We start from the raw sequence: 25203 nt of genomic DNA on the forward strand, positions 1-25203 counted from the left end.
TATATTTTTGCATTCGTAAGACTAATAAATGTACATTTCTATTACATAGATCTGGTTAAGACTCCTCAAAAAAAAAAAAAAAAAACCACTAATAATTTCACTACACGTTTCGTTATGATATAAAAACATCCGTTGTAGACCTGAGGTTCAACCCCACCGCCTCCTAATTTCAAACAATGTTTTCACCCAGGAGGCCCCGAGGCGCTGCGCCACTCCGCCCTGGATGACAATACAGTAGGCGTTCACGGTGATCCTCCGGGGCCGACCGCGATAAAGCCGCGAAACGACCAGCTGATAACGTGCGTCGTTATCACGGACACGATTGCGGCTGACGGTACACGATAACGGACGGTGCGCTGGAGAATCCCGGTTAGATCACGTTTGGTTCGACGGCTCATAGGTAGGAGTGTACAATATAATCTCGTCGTAACTCCGAGGCCGTTCGATTGATCAACGACGTCCCGGACAACGATGCGCGCCGGTGCTATATTTTCACGGTGATTGCTCTCCGTCGCCGTCCGGATCCGATCTCTTGGATTTTCGTCGGGTCCACCGTCCGCGCTCGTTTTTCGCTGCCGTAACGAACGGTGTTCGGATGATATTATTGCTCGCCCGAGTTGTCCCTTGGGTAATTCGACGACCGCAGGATATCCCTCGCACGTTTCGACGCCATGGCCTCCGCCAACGCCACCAGTGACCGCAACGCGGAACTACTACTCGAAAACTCGGTGTTGCAGGTACCCGCAAATTGGTTTTATAATATGTTTTTTTTTTTTTTTCACCAACTTCATTACGCATCCTCCGAGAACCGTGCGATCACAACGCCGGTGTCTGCGTCCACCGAACGTTTTCCAAACTTCCGTGTAACCGCTTTGTCCGATCCGCGGTTTTGATTCGAATATGATTTCATCACCGTTCCTCCCGCGTTCCTTTCGAACGCCTTGATGCTACCGCAACACTTGCACGAATCTTGTATCTTTACTCTCCGTGTGTACACCTGTTGAAATTTATTCGGTTCTAAGGGTACAGCTCATGTACACTATAATTTCTTTCCAATGAAATTTAGTCCTCATTGTTGTTTTTATTAGGTTGCATCAGCGCATTTAATTGATTTATATTGTGGAGCAGGTGAAAACAATGACAACATGTTAAACTGTGAGACAAACCTAATATACAATAGTAAATATTTCCATGTTTATAGTTAATGCACTCTTATTATATATTATTATCGATGTAAACATGACAAACACTACATAACTACTTACAATGCCTGTGTGATAAATTGTAACATGTTTTTGTTATAGTGTAAACGGACCTTTGAAAATATCATATGTGTTCAAACAACAGCCTTGCTGAAAAAATCAACTCTTGAAAAGATACTCTGTGTCCTACAAGAATTTATTAGTAAAATCAATGTACCCATGAATGAAATAATTCATTGTGATGAAGAGTTCACTGAAACGTACGCATTTACTTATAATGTAAAGAATTGTTGATCATTTTCAAATTTTATTTTTTCTTCACTCAATTTTTAGGATCTGTGATGAGGTAAATACCAAAAGAAAAATAAACCACAAGGCATTTGATAGTTTTAAAGCCCTATGCAGTGAGAAAAAAAAAAAGAAAAGTAAGATATTTTTAATAAAAACCTATTGTTTTCAACCAGAACTTTATTATCATATTTTCTTGTTGTATTATGTTATTTATTTATGTAGCTGCTCAAAAACCAGAAGTCTACAAATGTGCAGACTGTAAATATCAAACGTTCCGAAAAGCAGATTTGAAAAAACATCTGAAACGTCACATGGGGGTGTGTAACTATTGTTGCAACTACTGTTCACGGACATTTTTTGACAAATACAACTTGGAGAGACACATTAATGCCAATCACACAAAAAAACAAAAATACTCTTGTAAAACGGTAATGTCTACTATTGGTACCATTATTGGTGTTTATTTCCTTTTGTTCAAGCTTTTCTGTGCCCAACTGCCCATTCACTGTTGATACTCTAGTCTCTCACATACTTATATACATGTTGTCTGTTTGATTTATAGTGTGAATACACAACGTACTTGTATGATTCACTTAAACGCCATGAAAAATTGAAACACGGTGATCATACTGAATCAAAATTTATCTGTTCTATTTGTTACCATGTGAGTGCTTCCAAACATGACATGTCCATACATTTGTTCATCCACAACAAGTGCAAGCCTTACATGTAAGTATCTTGTAAATTTCTATGTATTATAACTAAATAAAACAAAACTCTCTTCGTTTTCAAGTTCAATAAGCAAAATATATTCGTATGTTTAATTACTTTTAAATGTAAATTATTTTGTCAATTATAAATTATTAAGTTTTTTTTTTTTTTTTTTCGTGTCAGAATTATTAAATTATAGGTTTGATAAGGATTTGTTTCAGAAATTATAGTGTTATAATTTGTTCAATCATAAAACTTCAAAACATAAAAACTACAGCTTACTCTACAAAAAGTTAATTCATCAAACCTAAATAAAATAATATTCAATAACAAATCTAAATTATAAATGAATATAATTAAAATCAACTCTAGTTGTTTGAAAATTGTCTAAAAATAATATAATTATTTTATTAATTCTTAATTTATCTATAAAATAACTTAAGCAAATACATATAGAAATTAAAACCAAAAGTTAAATCAAAATTATATAATAGTTATTTATGATCCTGGTGCATTTCAATTGTTTTGAATATTGTTTTCTTTTCCATTTTTTTGGATAACTTAGGTGTGAAGAATGTGGTTCAATGTTTGCCATCAAGAGTCGATTGCAAACACATAAGAACACCGTGCACAATGAACGTGTACACACGTGTAATGTGTGTGACAAAGCATTTCAATCACAATCATTGGTGAAAAGACATATGATCATACATTCACGTTTCAAGCCATACTTGTGTCCGTTTTGCAATCACTCATCAAACAGTCAGAGCAACTTAACCAAACATGTGCGAAATATTCACTCCAAGGATGATTTTTCATACCACAAGTTTGTGTTTTATTTTTGTTATGAATTTGTATTGTATGATGCACATCAATTTATTATTAATTTTTTGTTTTTTGTATAATCTTCAGGTATATAAATGGAAAACAATGATGAACCATGCTCATTACATACTACAGGTTGTTACCATACTGCCATATTATATTGGACCAATATATGACATTTTTAATTAACTATTTTATATAAATTTTATAATGATTGTTGTTCTTAATTTCTCTTCTTTCTTTTGGATGGTTTCACTAGTTAGTATGTTATACATTTTTCATTGTTTATCTTTAAAATGTGTTTTAAAGTTATAACTAATGTAGCCTTTAATTAATTATTGGTTGACCATTTAAACTCCTTCAAAATTGATAGTTTATTATATTTTTTAAGGAACCCCACCGGAAATAATTTATGTTTTACAAGTTATATTTTTATTCATCCTACATGTTATTTCTTCACATGGTGTTAACAGTTATAGATTCTTTTACTACTTGTCTCATGTTTTCATTGTAATTTATATAAAGTTATGCATATATTTTTAACTAATTTATAATAAACCTTACCAATTTTTTTTTTTTTTTTAATTCTCAGCTGTTTGTACAATTTTAATAAAAAAAATAAAATTAAAAAAAAACAATAAATTTCTTGTGAACTTGTTCGTTCTGCGACCATCATTTGAGTTTTCCTAGACATAGGTAATTTAAATGCATGAACATGTTTTGTCAAAATTTGAGAATAAACTCTATAAATCGCATTCATAATTATAAAATATAATTCAATTATAATTATAATCAATATAATTTAAATTAATCACTCTAATTTCATTTTAAAATATTCAAACTTTAATTCATCTATTTTTGTTTTATTTTAGAACTTTATATTTTTTTTATTTTATATTTTAAATATTTAATGGTATAAAAATTAAAATTATTTAACTCATTCTTCATTGGACGCTGATGATACTGATATAGAAGTCCATTTTATTCATCAAAATATAAATTTTGGAGTATACGACCAAATAACTAAACATATACAGTTACTCTTGTAGGAAAATCAGAAGAATCTAAGTTTATGTATATTCAAACATTGTACATAGATAATCAATCAATACTGGAGTCGTTGAAATAATAAAATTTTTTTTTAAGTCAGGATTTCATCATATACCAGTATTTACCAAAAGCGTATGCCATATAAAAAATTTTTATTTATTAGAAAAAAACAACATCAATTAAAGTATAATAAATAATAATTGAAAAAATGTATAAAAGTAGTAAAATTAGAATAATATTATTTTTTGATTTTTAATTTATATAATTTTGGTGTGAAACATGTACTCGATGTTTGTACATTAGTTCAATTCAAGGGGTAGATTGACAACAAATATCTTCGCATTTTTTGTTCAACTGATTAAAAATGTTCAAGTTTCTTATTTTTCATATTGATTGGGACGGAAAATCTTAGTTCGCAGAGGTGCATTGTAGAAAATTGAATAATGTATTAATTGCTATTTACGTATTTAATGGATACTTGATATCATTATTCACTCCAAAAACAGAAGATTAAAGTTTATTACATTTTATTTTCAATAAGCAATCACACTGAAGTTCTAAGATTTGTCCTTTGGCTAATCCTATGTTACTACTTAAGGATTGCGCAACAACCAATCGTCTTATCAGTCAATATGTAATAATGGAAAATATTTCATTTGTTCTTTCAAAATTAAGAAATTGTTATTTACACAACAAGAAGTGACTTTTCCATCTTAATCAACATCAGCTGTTAATTAAATCATTTGTAGCTATTTTATTTCTCCACATGCAGTATCCAATGATTAATTTTTTGTAGAAAACCATACATTAGCATTCAATATTGAAATTAAAATAATGCATTATAAATATAATATTACTTGACAAGATAAAGATAGTTATATCTTAACTGTAAAGAAAAGAACTCAAGATTTTATTATATTTGATAAACCTATAACAATAAGTCACTTTTTACCTTTTTTTTGTGTGTGTTTTCGATCTTAAATACTTATTTTCAAAATTTAGACAGTTTATCCAAAGCCACGACTTATAATAATTATGGACCATGATTGAAGAATGTTTGGGAACCACCAAATTAACAACACATATAACTTATGAATTAGTTGGATAGCCATACCAAGATGTGAAATTCGAGAGAAAAAGAAAATATTTTTACCTAGATTTTTTTTTTTTGAAAATGAAAAAAATAATGCCACTATTGTTCTTTTCTATATTTTGTTGACAGTTATATTTTTGATTCATCGCTAACAAAATACATTACTTTTATTAAAAAATTCTAATATACTGGTTACCAAAATGTACGACTGAGATAATGAAAACTATTAGATTTACCAAAAATAAATAAGACTGACAGTTTCATTTTTAATAATACCTACTAAACGCATTTATTATAATTTTTTTATATTTACTAGACTTCTGACATAAATACTTTTCAAAATTATATTAAGCAATATTTCTTATGTAATACAAGTCTTCATTATTTTTTTTTTTTTTTACAACTATTCGCAGCACGCAACACATAGGTTTGACAAAATACTATTATAACTATTTAAGTACAAAAATTTGCTAAACGGATAATTAACAAATTTCTGAGACCACATGAACACAATTTTTGTACAAATGTAAAAAAAATTAAATAATTGCAATAATAAATAATAATAATAATAATAAAAAAAATTAAATCACAAAACGTTGGAACATATGAGAAATAAAAAAATTAAGTCTTGAAATTTACTCTTTAGGAAGAGTATAATAATATTATATGGTTGAACACAACAACATAATTTGCAATATGTTGTTAGAAAAAGAACTAAGCATTTTATATTAATTTTTTTTATAAGTTCAAAACAGTGAGTTTATTTTGTATTATGTTTTCTTGCTTAGATTTATAGGGATAACAAGATCTCATCCTCAGTCATCAACTTTTGGTAGACGTCTTCTTTTTCTTTGAATCAATTCTCTCACGCAGTTTCACCAATATTGAATCCAATTCCATCTAAAAATGAAACTTTGTTCAAAACAATATTGGAAATGTACATTATAGCATAATTATAATTCATAAGAGACCCACTAAAATAATTTATGTTCATTTAGCTTTGATAAATATATTTTAAATTTTAAAGAAATTACATTTTATTTTGTAAACTCAAATATACTTATTTTATCTTTCTTTAACGATTGTATGATTACTGAATAACTTGAATAACTTGAATTTTTATTAATACCCAGTTTTTATATCGAAATTATGAATTAAGATGCTTTTAAGTATTAGTGCATGAATTATTAATTATTATCGAGTTATAAAGACTTCACCTTTGTTAAAATTAAATTAATACATTTAATATACTTAAAGTTTATATGATTAAAAAATGATTAACAAAATTTTTTTTTAAATCAACTAATGTAGTCAACAAAATATTCCAACCATTGGAAAAAGTTCTACCACTTTTTGTAATTAAATAAATATTGATGACAAATTTTAAAATTATTATGGTTTTATATATATTGATTGTAACTAGAATTAGTTAATTAGGTATTTAGCAGATTAGTTAGTTACTAACTATAGTGTATAGTGAAATAGTTTAGATATTATACAAAACAATTTAATACCCTGATTAGAATTGTATAACCCAAAATTCGAATTCTTAAGTCCAAAAATCTAAAATTTAGATTTCATTTTGTAGATTAAAACCCGAAATGCGGATTTTTTGGATAATCTAGATTTATTTTGCATCACTAACGGACATACCTCAAAAAAATCTGAAATATTCCGAAATATACACAATATCGATCAAAAATAAGTTCTAGGTATGAAAAATAATGTGTTGTACAATTTTCAAAACAATTGATTAGGTCACTAAATTACAATGTTATGTTAATATTTTAATTGCTTCTCCAAAAAAATCAGCGATAGTGAGTTACTGTCTTATTCGTTGTGCGTGTCGTCAAAATGTAATAGACATTTTCGTGAAATATTTTATATGTTTAATACTTTACAAAGCTACAATTTAAGTTAGAACATTTTCAATTCAAAGTAATAATTGCATAAAATTATTTAATCATTTTAAATTAGAAATAAATTATAATATATGTTTAGAGAGTACATTTAATAAAAATTGTACAACATAAATGCATATTTTCATGATTATTAGGTTTTCAGACTATTTAGTTAGTTGCTAGTTACTCACCTCATCTAAAGTATATAAAAACTTGCAATACTTGAGTTGATTATGTTTTTTCGATAACATTTCAATGCCGTGTCTCAAACAATAGTCACAATCCTCATGAGAGTTGTTTACCTATGCAAATACATTATAAAGATATAATAATATTCATGCCATGTATATTGTGCTTATTGATGACCGTTATAACAAAACATAAAAATCATTGTTGGGTCGATTTGATACATATATACACTGCTTGATACACTTTATATTAAATCTAGTGATATTTCATATTAAAATACAATTTTAACAAAAAATAAATAAAAAAATTGTAAAATCATCTTTAAATATTATCATATTATTATTGATTAATTGGAAGATTTAATACACTATATTATTTGGATGGTATCAATTTGAAAACTATGGTAAAAAATATGTTTTATAGCCAAAATTAAACTTAAATCAAGTAATAAATTTAAAAAAATATGAAAAATATTCAAATTAAAAGTTTAGTTAAAACTTCATAACATTTGATCAATACTATAAATATAGTTATATTTAAATTGATTAAATAGATGTTGGACTAAATTACAATTAGACAAGACCATCTCCGAAAAAATTTAAAATATACAATACCTTATAAACATTTATTGAGTAATAACATTTAAAAAAATCATAATTAATATTTTATTTATTATTACCATTGATATGTAAAGAATTGAATGGCATACGTCACACTCATAATCATCATTTTGTTCACTTGATTTCAAAGGCCGAATACGTTCAGACACCTTTAAACCCAAATCTTCTACTAGCTGACTCCTGAGTGCTACTTCACAATCTCTCATGTTGCTTAATATGTTTAGTAGCTGTAAAAATAAATTGAAGGGTTTAAAAACTTATAATTATACATTTGATTATATTGAGTAATAATTAAAAGTATAACTAGGAATATAATAATTATAATTATATTCTTATTATTGTAAATTATTCTTATTATTATGCCAGTTATTGTCATCAAACAAATATTTATTATTATTTATTTATTTTAATTTAAAAGTTATATGGCATACGTACACATATATTAATACAAATATTTATACATAGTAAAAATTATATATAAATGATTATCTTCGGAAGCTAAATGTTTCAAAAAAATTAAATGTATTGAAATTCAAAACATTTTCATTTCAACTTCATGTTATATTAATGGAATCTAAAAAGTTTAGGAAAAACTTTTAGGTTAGTTCTATCTAACACTGCACAACCCTAAATTAATTATTCAAAATTAAACTGAATTACTTCAATAGACAAGAACCAATTTACTAACAAAAATCTGTGCTTTTAATTAGAGATAACTATACATTTTCCCATTTTTTGACATAACAGTTTGAACGTACCTGCTTTAGTAATTTTTGAGGTGTACGAGGATCCATAGACATGTTAATTAATAACTTTTCATATGAAAAAGCAGCTGGTTCACAATTTCTTTGCAAATCCTAAAAAAACAAAAAGATAACATTTAGTCAGAAAAAATTATGTAAAATGTTACTCATAAATAAAAACAATTAATTTTATCCACTTGCCTGAAAAATTTTCTCTGAATCATTAAGCCAACCAGACTGAGTGAAGTAGACACTCTCCGATATAACATATCCAGTAGACACATTACATGTATAAGCTCGTGGCATAACAATCAAAAACTGGCCTGGATTCTGCACAGTTCGAGTAAGCGTAACACCATGCTCTAGTAAGCGATCAGGCGGCACCATGCCACTATCAGCAGCCAACCAAGTGTGATGGTTTTGTCCCTCAGCAACAGCTCGCGGCAACAGCCGTTTCATTGCTGCACGAAACTTATCACTCTGGGAGGATGGCACACCATACCACACCTTATCAGCACCTGTATGTAAGTACTCAATCCATGGCAAACCATGTGGGTCTTTGTACCAGCAACAGGCTGAGAATACCATACCCATGTGTATGGTAGGTACAGTCATGCCCATAACTGGACCAAGAGACTTGAGCACAGATACTGGGTTATTGGTCAAAACCTTTAGATTCCAAGGATGTTTGGTAAATGTGGCAGTCTTAGACGTCGGGAACCCATAACCCTCAGCGCCTGAGTCTATCGAACCTGAAAGGACACATATATGATTCTTCTTCTCTTGCACCTGCTTCCAATAAAAAGATTCAACATCTTCAGCTCGGACCGCAGCAGCACCCATTTTAGATGCCAGAGATGAGTTACCACTACCCTGCGGCTGTTGTTGTTGCTGTTCTTTGAACCACATGGCAACAGTATTGCGAGCCACTCGATAATAAGCACTCAATGCAATACTACGACCCTTTGAACAAAAAATATATATAGATAAATAAAGTATTTAATAATTTTTTTCTTTAAAAATCACAGTTTTCACAATTCTTTTTAACAACAAATCAGTTAACCAAATTATTTCTTATGTCATATTTAACTTATTATTATGTATTTTAATATATGTTTGATTTATATTGATAAAATTAAAATTAAGTCAATAAAAAGGTTACAATATTACATTGAATACAAAATATAAATAAGGTAAATATAATTTCTTCGTATTAAAATATTTTACTTGAATGATAATCTTACATATTTACAATTTATGTTACCTTTGTTATACAATCACTGACATCTTCAAACAGTTCATTGTCAGAGTCACCTTTTTTACAGACCTGTTTCCATTCTTTGTCAACTTCAGCAATTAATTTTTGTCGTTCCTCTGTAATAAAAATAAAACATTTAAGAGAATAATTTAATTTTACTAGATACAACTTACCATGTGAAAGAGTGTCATAGGGTAGCAGATACTTGCAGTAAATATCATCAAGTTTCGAGACACGGTCTTGGGCACTTTTGGGTATCTTCATCAAGTCTGCAACACGACACCATTTATCCAACTCTATCACTTCTTTCAGACCACCAAGGTCTTGGACAGTATGATAAAGCCTAGGCAAATCCAATTCCATGCCACCAATAAGCGGGGGATTGGAAAATACTATGGACTGTGTTTTTAAATATTTCTTCATCGCCATCATTTCACGGACATTTGGACCCCACCGATTCATCATTTTGTGAACAAATTGATTATAGGCCGTGAACCGCATATCATCACTAACTTTACATTCAGGCTAAATAAACAAAAATGTTGTGTCACATTCACTATCAAAACCATGAGAGGGAATATTTTAGTTTTCTATTTATTAATAAACAAACCTTAAAACTAGGAGGTGGTACAACCCTACATATACCATATTTTCGGGCAACAGGCTTAATAATTTCAAAGTACTCAAGTGGGTCCTTAAAGTCTTCCTCAGACGGATAAAATGTTGGTGCATCCATCATGTCTGCACATTCTTTTTTCTTAGAAGCTAATTTTTCGCTGCACTTTCTCTTGTTATTAATGTGTTTTTCAGTCCTATAATATTTAAATCAGTAAATTAACATCTGTAATTGTAAAATACGAATTTAAATACTGCAGTGGAAATTACTTTTTAAATTTCTTATTATCAGAGCCAGAGACAGAAGATAATGATGATACTGACGTTTTTTTTGATTCCTTAGAAGTGTTATTTTTTGTGGCAGTAATATTAGTAACTTGTTGTAACCGTTTCTTTTCATCTTTTACTTCCGGGATCTCTGGTTGTAGTGATAATGGTAACACTTGTTTCGAAGTTGAGGGAGTACTCTTAGTGGGTTGAACAGATCGAGTGGTTGGCTGTACAGTACCGACAGGTGTCATGCTGTTGGAAATTTTGTTTGTACACAGTGGCTTAATTTTTCGCTCCAGTTTTGGTGATATGGAACTATAGTTTTAATTTTTTTATTTATAACATTTTATTTTGTATCCGAGTAGATACATACCTGACTGGTATTGTGGATGCTGGAGGTTTGGTGACTAACTTGGCACTCATTACTAACTTGTTTTGTGGTCCTTGTGTGCCCAATTTGACTGTCACTCCCTGGATCAAAGGTTGAGCTTGAACTCCAGCTGGCAAAGGAATGTAAAACAGCCGTCCTTCCTCACTGTCAACGTCCGTTGTTGATGATACAGTAGAATGATGAGATTTCTCCTCCATAGAATCATTTTCTATACTAACCTACAAAAAATGATAAGCAAATTTATATTAATGGCAAAAGGAAAATTAGGAGTAAGAAAAGGAGCCAGAGGAATATCGATTTTAAATATTCCGATAAATAAAAAGTACAATATTAAAATATGTAATAATAAAAAAAAAAAATTGTTTATTTTACTATTATATTTTCATGGGGCCCATAAGAATGTTAACTTTATTTATACCTACAAATTTAGCCTCTTTTATATAAGGTACATACTTAACATAAATACTTACAGCAATGGATGTGTTTGGTGAAACTGTTCTCGACTTGGCGGGTGACTGTGGTTTATTTCGGCGGAAAGGAGTACTAGCTACTGGTAAATCGGGTTGAAAAGCATAAACACTTGTCTCATTGTCTGGAGAAAATGCATCAGAACTGTTTCCGCTGCACGACTGATTAGTGGATAATCGACGTTGATGAAAGATCTTTTTTTCTGGACTCAGATCATCTGAAGACGATACATCACTAACTACGTCTTTACGTTGTTGTTTTTCTTCAGTAACTAAAACAGTTGTTGGCACAACTGCTGTTGCAGAATGTTTTTCAAATTTTAGATCATATTTTGTACTATTCAGTAAAGTTCTTTTTGCCAAGTATGATGCATTGTTAGCCACTGTCTTTTTACTATCCAACACATCAGTTGTTTTTGATTCACTACAATAAGTCTTTTGGCACGGTTGAGAAGATTCCAATTTATTTTCAGCTGTACTACCATTGACCAAAGATGATTGAAAAGTGGTTTTGACTAAATCATTATCTGTAATGATTTCCTTTACTTCACCATTGCTATTGCCATCCACATTATCAGTACAAACCTGTGGTAATGTTTGATTGTCATCATGTTTATTCTTTGTCCAAGAGATCAAATTGTTACCAGATGAATAGGAAGCTAAAGCAAGATTGTTTTTTGGCAATTTTACATTTTTAAAAGCCTGCCTCCACGATGCAGTCAAATCTTTTTTGTCATTTGTCCTAGTTACAGTTTTGTTTTCCCTAGCCAGATTAACCATTTTCATGGTACGGCTTTCAAAAGATGGTGGAGTCAACGTTGACAAAACAGATTTATCTTCTTTCTTCTCATCACTACTAATTGAGGATGATGTATACTTTACAAAACTACTCTCACTAGTAGTTGGATATTTATTTATCAGCTGACCATTAGGTACAAATGGTTCATTAAATCTAGGTAAGGCACTACAGATTTCAGATAATACAGAAAGGCCATCGTCTTGTTTAAATCTATTAGGAACCTGAAAGTTTTTACCTGAAAAGTACTCAGGCATGGTGATTTTGATCTCTTTTTGTTGTCCAAGAAATAAATCTTTAGCAATGGTCTGAAACACAATGTTTTCTACTTTTTCCACTTTATTGAATGGCACCATTATAGATTCGGTTTTTTCAACCCTATCAACAACCAAAACTACATTTTCCACTTTTCTAGGGGTTGCCACATTTTCTTCTTTTGCTACTATATTTTCTGTTTTTGAAACTACTTTCAACTCTTGTTTGAGTTCAACAGCTTTTATGCTTTCTAATTTTTCTACAATATGGTCTTCTTTTTTATTGTCAACGGTATCACATTTTTCTTTTTTTTCTAAAACTATATTGCTATTTTCAACTTTCTTTTCTCGAAATAATATTTCTGTTGTAGGAATGTAGCTCTCATATTGTTGCAGCAATGTTGTTTCAACTTCATTTTCTTTTTTTTTTTCTAACGCAATAGAATTGTCCTCAACTTTTTTCAAAGAAGTTTCATTCTTAACAGTAGATTTCTTAGTGTCCTCACAGGCAGTAGATTTGGCATCAAAATTAGCGGCCATACGCTCTAGAAGTTCTTCTTTTGATTGACTAGTAATACCACTAAATATGGAAGACGAAGAAGATACAACCGATGATGACAATGTTGTAGAAGGCTTTTTATTGTTATTGTTGTATAAATCTAAATTAGATTTTTTATCTTTTGAGACTTTTTCCTTTTTTGCTGACTTTTGCTGCAATTTAATAGAAAGTGGCACTTTTTTCCCAACACTTTTCAAACCCTTGTCAGAAGTTTTTGGTTCTTTAGTAATTACTACATTTTCAGTCTTATTTTTTGACAATTTCTCAATTTTTTGGTCAACAGTAGCATATTTATTTTTCTTGATTTCAGGCTCTTTATCGTATTTTAATAAAATATTTTTTGACTTAGTTTCAGAAAGACTCTTTTTTATTTCAGAATCTATTTTATTCAAATCTTTTTTCAGTTTCAAGTCAGTCTTATTAATTTTAAAATTTTTTTTTGCAGATTCCTCAGTACTAATTATATGATTTTGTATTTTAGAAATCCCCGCAGTCGTTACTTTTATTGATGGTTTGGGGGTTTCATTTTTATTTACCTCGGATATGAATTCAAATTTATCATAATCCTCTTCTGAATCAGTTATTATATAATCGTCCAGCATGGTAGAAGAACGGCGAGGCCTTAGATTCCTTTTGAATGAAGTTGTTCCATTATTATCAGAATTGACCAACACCTCTGCTATTTTTTTGATTTTTTTTTTAGAAAATGTTTTAATCTCAGATTTTTTGTTTTCTTTAACCTTCTTTTCTACTACATTTTTTTTATCAAGCACTAATAATGAAGATTTATCATCCTGATTTTCAAGCCGCTGTTTTTCCTGTTGTTTTTCAATTTTGTTCTTTTTAGAAAAAACTTTCAATTCACGTTCACGTTGTTCTAAAAAAAATAAATATTAATAAAAGTATGAACAAATTTACTTTTAAACATATTTATCACTGAACTACCCAGAATAATTTTTAAAAATAAAAATATTTTCATATAATCAACAATTAAATAATTAAAATTATTATTATAAATAAATATTAGAACCCAATGACAAGGTAACATAAAAATTCAAGATGTTTCTTGGACAAAATGTTCTATAAAGTACCTTAAATTTTCAGTGTTTCTATTAAAAACATTGATAACTTTATGAACTCCAAAAAATATAATATAAGTGTAAGCCCAATATACAATACTTCTAAAAATAACCGAATTCAACCAAGTATTTATAAAAATATTTACAATAAATTTTCAATAAAAAATGCAAAACATTCAATATATTTATTGAAATAAAAAATTTTAAATCAGTTTGAATTAAAAATAAACATTGTAAATAATGTTTTAGTAATAAAATTAGCTTATATTTAAAATTGTATTCATTAAAACTCCACAATGCGATTTAAAATTAAACTTTAATATTCAATTTAAAAAAATTAGGTGACCCAAGACTTTCAGAATATTAATTAACAAAATTTCCATTCACACAATTATTGATTAGGTTTTATAAATGCTACTTGTTTATTGATTGTTTAAGTATTAAAAAAAATATTTATATAACTTTAAATAAAATCCAATATAATAAAAATAGGGTTGTAAGCACTTTGGTGAACTTGTGAGTGATAAAACTTTATTGTTTGATTAGTAAAGGCCTAGGACTTACCGTTAATTCGTGTATTTGGAAGATCAGGAAAACTTTCCACGGATGATGTTTCATCTTCTTGCTCATCAGCACATCGCATATCTTTTCGTAACATTTCCATAAATAAAGTAGCAGCTTCTTTAGTTCTCCTAGGAGGTCTTGAACGAGTTGAACTAAAATAATTATTAAATTGTATTGAAAAATTATTTTTTTACAACCATAAACATTATAATATTGAACACACCTCGATAAATCTTTATTCTCATGGCTTGTTTTAATGTTATCTACAGAAGATGTTCTTCTTTTCACATCAAAAGACAATTTTGTTTCAATTAAACTGTTAGCTTTGTTACTCTTAGATACAGTCTTTAAATTCTTATCATATTTCTTATCAGGAATGACATAATTATCTTGATCATTATTCTTATGTTTACTAGCTAAACTTCTAGTTTTTCTGTCATTTTTGTTGGTTACTTTAACTAGACTAGTCTTTTGTTTTATATTACCAAGACTGTTACTTCTATGATTTAAATTTGATGCAGTCTTTTTTCTCGATGGTCTTTCTTCTTCAATATCATCTGAATCCTTTGAATCTTCCGATGTTTTTAAAGAAGGTTTATTGTCCCCCTTACACCATTTACCTTTATCATCTAAAAAGTTGTTTTAAAATAAGATAAACCATATATTCAACAAAATATTTATCAAATATTTTACCTCGAAGTTGGTTTATTGCAGGACAAAATATACTTGGTAAAGAATTTGATCGTGTTATACGACCTTTCAATTTTTGTAATTGCTTACCATCTAATGACACTTGTTTTCCATTTTTTTTTGTTTCTTTTTTGACAATTTCTTCAACTAGAGGTCTATAAAATGAAAATAAAATAATTAGTTCAATACAAATAAAACATTGTCAAAAGTAATGTTCTTCATACTTTTTAACTTTAAGCTTTGGTTTTTTAATTTTAGAACCATGGCGAAGGGATAATTGACGCAAAGTAAGAGCTTCTTGTCTTACAGCATACCTTGAACTAGATCTTACCAGATTACGACCAATAACTATAAATAATGATAGTTGTAATATATTTTAAAAGTATAATACATTTACAAACATAAAAATTACATTTACTGTACCTTTTTGTCCTAACTTAGATAACGGATACTTAGTTTGTGGTAACTGTCTTATGGTTTTTCTTTCACTTGGCTCATTATTTACAACATTAACATTATTTATATTATTCACATTAGTTACTGGCAGTATAGGAGTACTTTTTCTTCTTTTCTAAAATGTAAAACAAAACTAAATAAAACCTAGAATGTAGATAATCAAAAAATAAATACCTTTCCAACAGCAATTTCATGTGCTGATAGAGAGCGTTGAGGCTTATTAAAAAAATCTAGACGTGGTGGTAGTAAACTAGTACCTAATTAAACAATTGATAAATAAAATGAAGATTTATAAGATTAAAAAATTATTTGTTTACCTCTAAAACAAAGGAAAGTCAGAAAGTCCTCTGTATTTGGTCGTTTTATTGGTGGTTTTATTGAATTATTAGGTACCACAGGAGTCTGAATAGGTTTCTGCGGAGTACTGTTGGGTGTCACAGCATTTTGAGCAAATTTACGCTGAGCTTGTACCTTGATTCTACAAGATAAAAATAAAGGTTTTATTTATTATTCACAAAGCATTCTTTAATTATTTAAGAAATATAGAAACAAATTAAATCTTAAATTAAATATAATACAAAACAGATAAAAAACTTCTATTTTTTTAAATTACAATCACTCAAGAATAAAATAAAATTGTTGATTAACTTTGAAATGTAAATTTCAGCAACAAAGTAGTTGAATACAATAGTGAATAAATAAATACCATAGTTCATGATATAAAACTATTATAACAACATAAGAGTACAGGTTTTAGTATTTTCACAAAAATATTTAAATATGTAATAGTAGATGAATAATATTAAAAAATTAAACATTTTACAACACAATTTGATAACAAAAAATGCATACAATTAAAATTTAGTAAACACGCATTTAATGTATCAACTACTGGAAGATTTGAAAAACAAGTGTAAACACTTACTTTTTTGTACTCGAATCGAGAATGGCTTCATCATTGTTCAACAGCTTGCGTTTCTTTGCATCTGATCCATTCAAAGACATAGTATCGGTATGATTAGTACCTAGTCTTTCAGCATGGTTATTCGACTGCTATCAATAAAGAACGGTTATATTTAAATTAACAAATTAATGTACCAATGGAGAAACAAGAATGCCTATGGTATTAAATAGGGTAGGAAAAAAACCTATGTTGCTCAGAGTTTCTGTACACTGCACTCAAGAAATCGGTTATAAGTGTGGTTCGAGGATAAAATAAATTCTGAGCGAGTAACCGAATAATGCCAGGCTTAGATTGATGGTGATAGAAAACAGGTAATGAGCACGTAGAGGCAACACAAGTGTGTAAGTACCTATAAGTATAGGTACGCAAGAGTAAGTTAGACTAAGTAAATTTTAGATATATATAGGTATATATTTATACACCCACGCGTCGATCTTACAGATGTGGATGGCATGTACGTAAAAATAAATATCTATACGGCGACGTATGTACCTCTGATGTTAGTGCGATTCAGAACAACGTGCGCAGACGAAAATCCGGGATGCGTTGGATGCAGACACCACCGTACTGCTGTTATTGTCGTTATGGTTGTTGTTGTTGTTATTGTTGTCACTGCGTCCGTGACGATAGTGAACGCGCATCGTGTCGTATCTCTTGGCGCGACTATTTAATTGCGTGTGTGCGTCTCCTTTGTCCGATCCTCTTTTCGGTCGCACGCGCCTCTTTTACCGCGGTGTAGAAGCACTCAGTCAGTCCGGCGCAGGAAAAAGGAATTAAGAGAACAGAAAAATATATAATGATAAAATCTCGGATAAAACGTATCCATGCGAATAAGACTTTCGAGATAAAAAAAAAAACAGAAACAACAAAAATATTATTATCTCGCGTACACGCGTTCGTGTGTGATGAGATTATTATTATTATTTTTTATTATTGTTACTGATGTATTATATACATATATACATGTACATTATGTATATGTACAACCGTGCGCGGCGCGAAATACTACTGCTTTACGCGCGCGCGTGTGCGAACGTATTTTTATTTTAGTTTTTTTTTCTTTTTTTGTTCCAGCGAAATACGTTCAATTATATTTCGTCATCACGCGACGACGACGACGGCGACTACTACGACGATTACGGTGGCGCTGCTGATGCTCCTGCTGCTGCTGCTGATGATGATGATGACGATGACGATGATGATACTCCTCCTCGCCCAAAACAAAAACACCACTCTCTGGCGCGCGCGCACACACCACCACTCACCAGGACGATACTAATGTGATTGCACGCACGCGCCCATATACATACACTCACGCACGCACGCACGCACGCACGGAGGAAGAAACGCGCACGCACACGGATCACCGTCGCACCCGCACGCACGAGTCGGATTATATGTGTTATGATAAAAACGTTTTTGTGTCCACCACCGACGACGACGCCGCCGCCGCCGCCGCGACCGAACGGCAACGTCGTCTGGCCCACGTTGCCGGACTTGGCTAGTGTAAACACCAACACCGTGCTCGCGAGGGATGGTATCGGACGACCGCGGACCAACGGCAGGGGGTGGCGCGAGTGGGAAACAAACGTTCAATGGGTCACAAACAAACGTGCACGCACGCACACCGTGTTATCATGTTCGTGCGTACGCACAACACACGTGTGCGTTATTAAGTGTATGGTATTTAAAGTCGATTGTACAAAAATTATATGAGTACCCACAAACACACACACACACACACACACACACACACATACACACGTTTGTACGATCCGTCGGGGTGAGACTTAATGACTGTCTAAATGACCATTTGCCGTGCTGTAGTGTGCTACATGCGGTCCGTCTCGAATGGTTTTCGGAATTAAGGGAAAAAAAATAAGAAAAATCAATACTGAAGTGTGGTGGTGTGCGAAGACGGTTTTATTGTACGTGTTGTTATTGCACGCGGTGCGTAGTAGTTGGCAGCTAGGGAGGAAAGTGTAGCACGCGAAGACCATCCCGACACAGCAGTAGTCTCCGAAAACAACTAAGCTCTATGCGGAACCTTCCCTACGGGAACAGGACAGTTAAACTCTTCAGATTTCAGCGGTACAACAGGGGCCTTGTACTAACTAGAACACTTGCAGCAACCGATCTCAAATTGAAAAATAAAACTGCCTTTTGGTTAATTTAAGTACTGCAAAACTTAAATAAACCATGTTCATCTCTCATAAGGAACCGCCTAGAGAGTGCAGATGTATATTTATATGCGAATCGTATATTATGTAACGATTTCCAGAATGTGTTTGGAAATGCTCTTAAGTTACGAATACTTTTCCGACTCCACGCAAACTGATTCAATGACCATTTTTTTCATTCCAACTCACTCTTGCCGGCTTTTGATTGAATCGCCTCTTGAGTCACTCTTATTGAAATCCCGGACTAGACGCATTCTTCTTCACAAAATTGTACTTATAGTGATAACAAAAATATACCGCGAAGGGATAAATGGAAAATTATTAACAGACCTCATCACCCCCTTCCTTGAAACAGCACGAACACAATACTACTCGCTCACTATCCCACATTTGACACACAAACAACACACACACACATATTGGTTACTGTGCACTGGCTCACTGCATCGGAGAAAACCAATTATTCGACATACCACCCAACCCAAGCAGAAGGTATAGTTTTTTTCGTAACACGGTCTTGTACTATTATGGACAGCATTCGTAACGTCTCTCGAGTGTTGTACCATCACGTACATAGAAACTCGCCCAATAACGGTCATTGTATTATGATATTAATGTATCTGGATGTTCAAGTAATGTTACGGCTGGTGGACACATTGTTAGTTAAATCGGTTCCGATTCGTTTGTCCTTTATACATGTTGTAAATATAAACAGTCAACACCAAGATAATATGGTGTGTCGCGCATTTTAAAAAAATTAACGACAAATATTTTAAAATTGTATTAATTTACCGTAAGTTGGAAAACGTGATTAGCAAACTAGAATGATATTTATAATACTCTTATTTTAACTATTAACTGCCAAATCCCATTGTTAATCATTATCTACATACTGCTCGATGTCGGGATGCTATCATCTGGTATTAATTTATTTTGAATTATATTCGATAGACGACCAAAGGTCATAAAACCCGTAGATATTTAATAGACCTAAAAACTAATTAAAAAAACTATCGTTTTCTATGCAATTTTGGTATTAGAAATAAAATAATATTCTGGTGTATACTGAGCCAGATTGTATGCAAAGAGCAAAGGTGAAAATTCTCATAAAGTATATTAAAGAATAAATTATTAAATTTGTGCCTAGTAGGATATCAATGTCAGAGACTATTTACGAAACACGTTTAAAAATATATTTAATAAAAAAATAGTTCTATAGTATAATATAAATGTAAAAATATCGGTATTATAAAAATCATGCTAGTAAACATAGATCATAACGTTTTAATTAAGATTCCGAAGTTCTAGCAAATGCATATTATTCTTGATTCATCCTAGAACATCCAAAATAAGATACAAATATGTTTCACACAACTCGGATATCATACACAAAATTTAATTTTGTTTTTTTGCATATTCACGGGTTTTATTGCTATTTTGCTAATTTAGGACTTATAACGCTATTTTTGAGAACATTTTCACATAATCAGGAAATAATATAATATATTTGTATGTAAAATTATTCGTATACCTACTAAACTTCTAGGTATCTAATTTCCGATTTTTACGTAGAACCGAATTTTCCGCACCAAGTACAGGCATAGATTAAATATATTAATATATTTAATTGTATATTTAATCTATGGTACAGGAAACAGGAAAATATTAATACTATTAAAAATAGTAATTTTTCGTCAAATACTTCAAATTTAATCGTTTCTGTGAATGTCGACTGATAAAATAACAATCAACTCAGCCCAAAGCATTGTAAATATCAACAGGCACGTTAGAGGTAAAGAATAATATGACGAAGAATGTATCAAAATTCTCAATAAAAAAAAATCAATGAATCAATGAGTGACTACTTAAATGTTGTTTATGAGTCAGGCAAGGTGATACCATATTAATAACACTTTTCAACATTATCGTGAATGAAGCTTTAAATATACCATCAAAACAGGTAGCATTAAAAACAAGTCGTGTCTAATCTGCACATATGTAGTTTATTAGTAATAATGGCAAGAAATCAAAATGTCATGGTAGAAGTTTTTTGAAATATAAAACTTGAGGACCAAACAATAGGTTTAAATATTAAAAAAAATAAAAGACCAAGTACAAGAAACCATCCATTGTCCAAACACACCGCAAGATACCAAATATAACAATTAGTGAGTACTGCTTTGAGGGGGTAAATGAATTTGCGCATTTTGGCTCTTTTCTTAACAACGGTAAGAACATACCGGAAGAGATTAAAATAATCATAGCTAGCAACCGCGCATACTTTGCCTATATCACACTCCTCAAATCAAAACTCTGCCAAAAGTTATTAATTAAAGCTATATAAAACCCTGTAGAATATTATGAAGCCAAACCATGGACGTTGTAAAAACGTTCACCAATAGGTTAAAAAGAAAATAGTTTGATAAAAATATGAAATAGTAAATGAAGAAAGAATAAGGAGAATTTGAAAAAACAGGGAAATAGAATGTTTTAGAAAAAACAAACATATTGAAATACAAAAAAATCTGGTAAAATTAGATGACTTACTTAAGAATGGATGAGGAAAGAATACCCAAACGTATAATGCATGAAATAATGAAGAGAACTAAGGAACAAGGACGTCCAAGAAGCAAGTAGGCAAAGTAAAAACACAACCGATAGGGATACAGAATTAGAGAAATATTGTCAAAGATCGCTATGAGTGGAGATTTTTTTTTGAAAGCCAAGAGCCATCATGGCATGTAGACAGTGACGTTCTCAGAAATTTTCAATGGGGGGGCTCTGAAAATTTACTAGAATACAAAAGTGGGGGCTCTGTCCCCCACATCCCCCATAGTTATAATAATTACAAATTTTTTACTGTTTTAAAAAACCACATTATCACAAATTGTCACCAAATTGTTAAATTGATAGCGCGGTCGTGTCATAGAACGTGTTCTATGGTCGTGCTCTAAACCAACTTGATAACCCTGATAATGGTAACTAATAACGTATAAACCACTAAATTATAATCAATAAAATCAATAATCAATTATTATAAAACTATCGTAATAATTTTAAAAAAATACGGCACATAGGGGGGGGGGGGGGTAAAACCCCCTGAACCCCCCCCCCCCCCCCCGGTTAGTTCGCCACTGCATGTAGAGCTTATGAGAAAAAGGAGAAACAAATTAGTAATTACTATGAGCCTTTATGACTATATACTCAAGTTATAAATTTAATTATATATGCTAATCTTAAATATTTGAAAAATTAAATCATTTTATTTTATTTTTTACATCACATTACAGAAATTATAAAATAATTAACTATTTGGTAGTTGTAAAAAAATACTCCTAGTGTGTTTTATCCTCTACTATAAGCAAACTTTCAACGCATTATGCGATCGATATAAATTATAGTTGGCCAATACATTGACATAATTTGTAATTTAAGAACTATAATATTATTTTAGAAGGTAATCAATGAACCATGAAAACAGAGTAAGAATTTCAGCTAAAAAAAACTAGTTAAAAAGGATTTCCGGTATCCGTGTCGATCAATAAAAACACATTGAAGCAATATAATTAATCCAAAAATATTCAGTGACAATGGATGGTTGTTACCTAATGTTCGATAGTATTGAACGATTGTAGGATGTATTATTTTTCGTTATTATAAATGCTTAAATCGTAAAATTATATTTAAAATTTGAAATCTTGATTATATTCTTCATATACAACTTTCGAATGATCGAAAAATTACTAGTGCGCCCATATAATAGAATATTAATAACTTACACACACAATATACGTATGGATACATGTAGATACATTAATACTTACTAGATTAAAAAAATTAAATAGTAGAGCTGCGGAAGAGCGTAAAGTTTTTGATTGCAGATCTTACAAATCGTTTTGAAGACAATCGTCCGCACTTGTTTATGTCACTGAACCACGTGGGATTCTGTACAATATTATGTACAACTGACCTGCGTCGTTATCTGGTTACGAAAATTCGACTCAATGCACGGATTTGCTTTTGGTTTGTTAAAATTGTAATTTACAATGATAATTGTTTCGATACAATATTTTATAATGGCACTCGAGAGTTATTCAAAAAATTTTTGATCGCACGTGTCGGAAACAAGGTAAACGCTAAAATATGTAACGGAATCGGACGCCTCGTTCTATTCGTCAAAACAGAAAGAACACGGGTTGTAAGTAGGTTAGATTAGATTGGTTACCTATGCCAACTTATGCGGTATAATTGGTAATAAACAACACATTACATAAAGGAACAAATAATAAGAAATAACATGTCATAATACTTAGAAAATAAAATAATATAATATAATGATATCTCATTATATAATAAAACGTTTCTTCAACAAGTCCGTCGATTAAATTAAAAATACTAACCGGCTCAAATATATCAATTATTTTAGTTATTTTAAGCTCAGTTTGTCTTGTTGATTATTATAGCTTATCGGTAATCAAAATCGTTTATATTAAAATACTTCTTTGAAAAACCATACTACGTTATATTAATACAAATATCATTATAATTAAAACTACAGTTTGAAATCGATTAGTTTTTCACCAAGGAAACTGTAAATCAAACAAATTCTCACAGAATATTTTAAATATTTTAGTTTCAAACACGTTTCCGACTTTTTTAAAACGGTGAGGGGATTAAATTTAATTTTCACCAAAGACTAGCTTCTACACGTCTACTACAAATACTTTTATAAGCAAATAAGTGGCCAATTACATTTCATTACCTATGTAAATTACTTTTAAAAAAAATCTTTTACACGACCGATAAAATGACTTTAACATTATGGATCTAATCAGGCGTATAGCTAGGTATTTTAAAAGGGGTTATTCAAAATTAATCGACAAAATTATATACAAGCAAATAATAACTTTACGTACATATACTTTATTGAACAAGTATACACATACTTTAATATATTATACATGAATATCTACTCATGTGCATTATATTAATGTATGAGAAAGTGTCAAGGTATTTTATTAAAATTTCAAATGGATATTTTGTCACTTATATATATTTTAAATCGTGTATGAAACGATACAAAATCATGACTTTAGTTTATTAGATAAAATAGTGTAATAAGAAGCCGGGTTCCGGCATTACATTAATGTTATCGCAATATATATATATTTCGTTATAATAAATGTTCAACACCAATGGCGGGTCGGGGGGGGGGGGGGGGTAAAGAGGACAGCTGCCCCGGGCGGCAATTTTTTGACGGCGTCAACAAAAGTTTTAAAATTTTCTAATATATGTACTAGTTTTTAGGAAAAATTATTAATTTATTATTGAAAAATATTAATAACAATTATATAATATTATAGTTATAATAGTTATATTATATTAAACCGCTGAGTTATTTTGTCAGTGTGTGTTCAGCATATTAAGAGTAAAACCATATTATTATTATTTATCATTCAGACCTATGCATTTTTATTTTCGTTACACTGACATAAAATAGTGTTTATTGTATTTTTTATATATCTCTATGTGTGTATTATAATTTATAACCATCAGATTATTAAATTTGATATTAATAGTTTCAAATAATTTATTTACACACTACCAGGGTCGTCCTGAAGGGAGGTCTTGGGGGGATGTCTCATCCCCTAACAAAAACAACAGTCAACAGTCGGAATTGTTTCATTGAAGCCTAGAAGGACCTAATCTTACTTAAGGAAAATAAATATTACATATTTCGTAATACAGTATATGTTACGCCGAATTTATGAAATCAGTAACGTTGTCGCCGAATACATGAAATCGGCAACTTAAAGTACATAATACTGCCGATTGCGTGAAAGTTGTCGTCGTTGTCGAGTTAGATTCACAAATCACGATTGACTGGAAAACGAACGTGCCTAATATTTTATTTTCATTTAACATGAGTGGAAAACACATACAAATGCATATATTAAAATAAATGAGTTGTTTGAGGTTTTTTTTAATGTGGAAGAAAATGACGATGATATTTTACGAAAAAAATCAAAGCAATT

General features: G+C 30.6%; 2 protein-coding genes across 6 annotated transcripts; one reads left to right on the top strand and one right to left on the bottom strand.

Moving 5' to 3' along the window:
- Positions 1-317: 317 nt before the first annotated feature.
- On the top strand, positions 318-3462 carry LOC112687404 (zinc finger protein 708-like). Of its 3 annotated transcripts, none has more exons than XM_025560092.1 (8): positions 319-737; positions 1089-1179; positions 1305-1462; positions 1536-1627; positions 1716-1921; positions 2056-2222; positions 2770-3030; positions 3117-3462. In XM_025560092.1, exons 3-8 carry the CDS (start codon positions 1422-1424, stop codon positions 3136-3138), a joined length of 789 nt encoding a protein of 262 aa, XP_025415877.1. In that variant the 5' UTR covers positions 319-737; positions 1089-1179; positions 1305-1421; the 3' UTR covers positions 3139-3462. The 3 variants fall into 3 exon arrangements, with proteins under 3 accessions (XP_025415876.1, XP_025415877.1, XP_025415878.1); XM_025560093.1 differs by lacking the exon at positions 319-737 and adding an exon at positions 767-1023; XM_025560091.1 differs by lacking the exon at positions 1089-1179 and having other exon boundaries at positions 318-737.
- Positions 3463-5850: 2388 nt separating this feature from the next.
- On the bottom strand, positions 5851-18333 carry LOC112687507 (protein Jumonji). Of its 3 annotated transcripts, none has more exons than XM_025560243.1 (20): positions 17481-18333; positions 16950-17077; positions 16342-16502; positions 16199-16281; positions 15992-16139; positions 15793-15916; positions 15572-15723; positions 15102-15507; positions 14879-15030; positions 11630-14112; positions 11142-11377; positions 10769-11020; positions 10494-10695; positions 10057-10408; positions 9890-9999; positions 8827-9588; positions 8641-8739; positions 7942-8109; positions 7265-7375; positions 5851-6072 (listed from the first exon to the last, which is right to left on the bottom strand). In XM_025560243.1, exons 2-20 carry the CDS (start codon positions 17027-17029, stop codon positions 5995-5997), a joined length of 6159 nt encoding a protein of 2052 aa, XP_025416028.1. In that variant the 5' UTR covers positions 17030-17077; positions 17481-18333; the 3' UTR covers positions 5851-5994. The 3 variants fall into 3 exon arrangements, with proteins under 3 accessions (XP_025416028.1, XP_025416026.1, XP_025416025.1); XM_025560241.1 differs by having other exon boundaries at positions 10769-11083; positions 16950-17074; positions 17481-18332; XM_025560240.1 differs by having other exon boundaries at positions 10769-11083; positions 17481-18331.
- Positions 18334-25203: the final 6870 nt, after the last annotated feature.

Source organism: Sipha flava, unplaced genomic scaffold (assembly GCF_003268045.1).
Source record: "Sipha flava isolate LNK unplaced genomic scaffold, YSA_version1 34_pilon_pilon, whole genome shotgun sequence".
NCBI lineage: Eukaryota > Metazoa > Arthropoda > Insecta > Hemiptera > Aphididae > Sipha > Sipha flava.

Excerpts from the sequence above, each read along its gene's own strand:
- LOC112687404 (XM_025560091.1), top strand. The coding sequence starts at position 672 with ATGGCCTCCGCCAACGCCACCAGTGACCGCAACGCGGAACTACTACTC. Across the intron at positions 1,628-1,715 it reads TGAGAAAAAAAAAAAGAAAA|CTGCTCAAAAACCAGAAGTC; the intron begins GTAAGATATTTT and ends TTATTTATGTAG. Across the intron at positions 2,223-2,769 it reads AACAAGTGCAAGCCTTACAT|GTGTGAAGAATGTGGTTCAA; the intron begins GTAAGTATCTTG and ends TGGATAACTTAG.
- LOC112687507 (XM_025560241.1), bottom strand. The coding sequence starts at position 17,029 with ATGTCTTTGAATGGATCAGATGCAAAGAAACGCAAGCTGTTGAACAAT. Across the intron at positions 11,084-11,141 it reads GCATCCACAATACCAGTCAG|TTCCATATCACCAAAACTGG; the intron begins GTATGTATCTAC and ends TTAAAACTATAG. Across the intron at positions 8,110-8,640 it reads CTCAAAAATTACTAAAGCAG|CTACTAAACATATTAAGCAA; the intron begins GTACGTTCAAAC and ends TTATTTTTACAG.